Below are 4145 nucleotides of genomic sequence, written 5' to 3'. Positions count from 1 at the left end.
ATGAGCTTTTTCCAATTCCTGATGAAAAAGAAGGAAGTAAGGTTTTATTTATCTGTTTATTTATGGCTGCGTTGGGTCTTCGTTGCTGCGGGTGGGCTTTCTCTAGTTGCGGTGAGCGGGGGCTACTCTTCGTTACGGTGCACGGGCTTCTCAGTGCGGTGGCTTTTCTTGCGGAGCACGGGCTCTAGGCGCGCGGGCTTTAGTAGCTGTGGCGCAGGGGCGTAGTTGCTCTGCGGCATGTGGGATCTTCCGGACCAAGGCTTGAACCTGTGTCCCCTGAATTGGCAGGCGGATTCTTAACCACTGCGCCACCAGGGAAGTCCAAAAGAAGAAAGTAAATTTTTAAAGCAACTGAAAATCTGACTAAAAATATTAACTTTTAAAGATGTTGAAGAAAGTATAAAATGATATAGAGCTATTCTGTTATATTTCAAGTGTTTCACATTGAAACGTCAGAGTATTTTGTTCTCTGTTAGCTTATTCCTTTGGTGCTTTTCACGACCGTGGCAGCGACTGGAGCTTTGTCTTTTGCTCTGTATTCCCTTCGAAAAACCGATGTGATGTAAGTAGGCATTCATCATTTATAAAAACGTTTTTAGCCGTGTTAGGTTGACCTTCAGTTTATAAAATGCATGGTATCAGTTTCCTGGTTTTCCCCCCAGGATAAGAATGTCGAATTGTGAACTTGGTTAGAGTCAGGGCCAGAAAGCATCCAGGTATCAGAAGACTATCAAATGATGATTAGTGATGAAATAAGTTTACTAATATAAGTTCCTTGTATCTAAATACCCTTTCATCCACTGGCCCTCCTCCTCTTCTCCTGCAGCAAAATAAAGCTTGTTGGTTTTTTTTTTTTAAACTTAAGTTTTGAAATTTAAAGTTCTTAGACGGTCTTTTGGGATATACATCATCAATCTTAATCATTTTAATAACACTTTAAAATGTCAATTCATTAGAAAGGTCTTTCCTAATGTGGTAGAGTTTATAGATTCAGTTGTCTACAATGAATCCAATCTTAGCCCTGGATATAAGGTAAAATACCATGTATCCTGGAATATGAGGAAGAGAAAAACCTGAAACTGATATTGACCGGGTGCAGGGCTCCGTAGAGCCGTAACGCTAGGCTCTGGCAGTTCATCACCTACTGGTTTCAAGCCCAGCCTTTCTGCCTCTTCCAGAAACTGGGGTAAGAGCATATTTGCTTGCTCTTAGCCTGGCACTTCCACCCTAATTGCTCTTCAGCTTATGAGAACATTCTCCAGTCTAGCCCAGTAAAGGGAATACAGACCTCCTACTCTGCAGAGGAACTGATCCTTGATGTTTGAGCCAAACTGTGAAGCTTTTTAAAGGAATGTTCCATCAATTTCAATTAACTCAATGCCTAAGTATGCACTCTGAGTCTGTCCCTAGCGTATTTATAAACCCAATATCAGACTTAGTTTAAATGCACTTATTTTAATGTTTAATCAGCTTTCTTTTATTTTTAGCATTGATCGAAAAAGAAATCCAGAACCTTGGGAAACTGTGGATCCTACTGCACCTAGAAAGGTATTGCTACATTAAAATGTGATTTATACTTAGCCGAATCCTTAGCACATTTGTCAGCAAAATAGATGTAATACCTTTTCACCTTTAGGGTGCCATTTAATGTGTAGTGCAAAGAGAGTGCTATAGGGTTATGGAGATTTAGTTCAAATCCTTGCTCCATTAGTCACAGGTGAGTTTAGATAATTTGGCCTCTCTGAGGCTCTCAGAATCTATAAAATGGGCACAATAATAGGGCTCTTCCTCAGAGTTTAGAGGATTAAAGAAGATAAGATAGAGCCCTTTAGCACAGTGCCTGGCCCATAGTCAGCACTCGAATATTAACTTTTATCATTATTGTGACACCTCATCTTCTTTTTTAATTTAATTTTTATTTTATATTGGAGTATAGTTGAGTTACAATGTTGTGTTAGTTTCAGGGGTACAGCAAAGTGAATCAGTTATACATATACATATATCCATTCTTTTTCAGGTTCTTTTCCCAAATAGGTTATTACAAAATATTGAGTAGAGTTATCTGTGCTTATTAGTTATCTTGTCCACAGCTCTGTGCCTTTTCCCTTATTGTATAACTTGGATCATTTGTACCTTTGTTGAGCAATTACAGTGAGGAAATTTTAAGAGCCTACTATGTGCCTAGCTCTGTGCTGGGAGCATCATACCTCCACTCACACAGAGCACTTTTTGAGCTCATAGTTCACATAAAACCATAGGAAATTTAAAAATCTAGAACCTGTTGAGTGAAAGTAGGGTAAATGGTTATGACCTTTCTCTCTGATCCTATAACACTCAGGAACCCAAAGGCTCTTTAGAGGGATAGAGGGATAGAACCAGCCCATATTATTGTTTTAGAGATGGGAAGAGGTGATTCGTTGACTACAAATGTTATGATGATGCTTTTTACAAAGGGAGCTGTGTACAAATCCCAGAAGGGGACCTGAGGATGGACAGATCCTAACAAAACATTTTTATTCTTTTTTTTAAAGCTTATAACAATCAACCAAGAATGGAAGCCTATTGAAGAGTTGCAGAAGGTCCGAAAGGCAACCAAGTGACCAGTCTTCGCCATTTTCTTCCAAAGAGTACTCTATGAATCTAGTGGAAACACTTCTGCACAAACTAGATTATGGATACCAGTGTGCGGAAATGCTTCTGCTACATTTTTAGGGCTTGCCTACGTTTTCAGACTCTGGATAAAGAATTATAAAGGTAGTGCAACAATAACCACGTAGTCCCAAAATAAGATTCTATGTTTATTTTCTTGTTGTAAATTTGTTTTGCGTATTGAAATTTTTGTGTTTATGATGCCTGAATGTTCTCCTTAAAATGTATAAAGAGTTGTTAAATTTGATTGTCTCCAATAAAATACCACTTGTGCGAGATTTCTTAAAGTTCAGGTACATATTTAAATAGAGGAGAAAGTCTTTTTATGGGAGATAAACACATTCTGAAGCATGGAACTTCATCTTTTTAAATAACACCCAGTGCAAATTTCTGTATAAACTTTTTTCCCAAGTTCACTCATTCATCAGAAATCTGTTGAGTAACTACTGTTATCCAGGCACTGTTCTTGTGCAGCTGAGATAAAGCAATGAACAAAACCAAATTTTGGAGGGAGAGGAATAAAAGATGGTAAGTACAGTGAGGAAAATGAAGACAAGATGGGGTATGAGACTTGCATGGGGATTGGTCTTGGAGGAAATACTGGGATTCTGGCAGTGATGGGAATGTGGGTCATGCGAGAGTAGCCTTCCAGATGCCAAGGCTAACAGTGGTGCTCCTGTGAGGCTTGGGGAGGGGAGGATGGAGAGCACCCCACAGAGTCTGGGGCTCCTCTTCACGGTGGCTAATGGTCCCTTGGAGATCAAAGGTACGATCAAACCCAGCATGCCCCTCGGCTCCCCCTTGACTGTTCTTGAAAGTGGGACCACATAGAAAATAGCTTTTCATTAACTTTTTTTAAAAAATTGAGATACAATTCACAGAACATAGTATTCATCCATTTAAAGTGCACAATTCGGTGGTTTTTAGTATATTCACAAAGTTTTACAACCATCTCTACCATCTAATTCCAGAACATTTTTATCACCCCAAAACAACACTTACCCATTAGCAGTCATTCCCCCATTTCTGACCCCTCTGCCCCCAGCCTAGGGAAACACTAATAAAGTTTATCTCTATGGATTTGCCTATTCTGGGCATTACAGATAAATGGGATCACACATTATGTGGCCTTGGTGCCTGGCTCTAACTTAGCATAATGTTATCATGATTCGTCCGTGTTGTAAAACGTATCAGTATTTCATTCCACTTTATGACTAATATTCCATTGTATGGATATGCCATATTTTGTTTATCCATCAGTTGACAGACATTTGGATTGTTTCTCCCATTTGGCTGTTATGAATAATGCTGCTGTGGACAGCCATGTATAAGTTTTTGTATAGCCATATCTTTTCAGTTCTCTTGGGTGTATACCTAGGTTCATTAACTCTTTTAAATAAATATCATAAATCCCTTTTTATTTCCATCTGAACATAATAGAAATTTAAGAGAAGGGCTAAATTCTAATCACCTTCACGGCAATAAGAATTAACTAG

The 4145-nt window shown here is 38.8% G+C and overlaps 1 protein-coding gene across 1 annotated transcript; it reads left to right on the top strand.

Annotated features, from left to right (window-relative positions):
• Positions 1–2720, top strand: LOC307050799 (normal mucosa of esophagus-specific gene 1 protein; the record flags this gene model as incomplete). The annotated part of the gene is made up of 4 exons (XM_079701056.1): positions 1–36; positions 477–562; positions 1488–1548; positions 2532–2720. 4 exons carry the CDS (start codon positions 1–3, stop codon positions 2598–2600), a joined length of 252 nt encoding a protein of 83 aa, XP_079557182.1. The 3' UTR covers positions 2601–2720.
• Positions 2721–4145: the final 1425 nt, after the last annotated feature.

Source organism: Hyperoodon ampullatus (assembly GCF_949752795.1).
Source record: "Hyperoodon ampullatus genome assembly, chromosome: 3".
Classification (NCBI taxonomy): Eukaryota; Metazoa; Chordata; class Mammalia; order Artiodactyla; family Ziphiidae; genus Hyperoodon; species Hyperoodon ampullatus.
The sequence above is the reverse complement of the archived record's forward strand: the minus strand, read 5'-3'. Positions and strand labels throughout refer to the sequence as shown.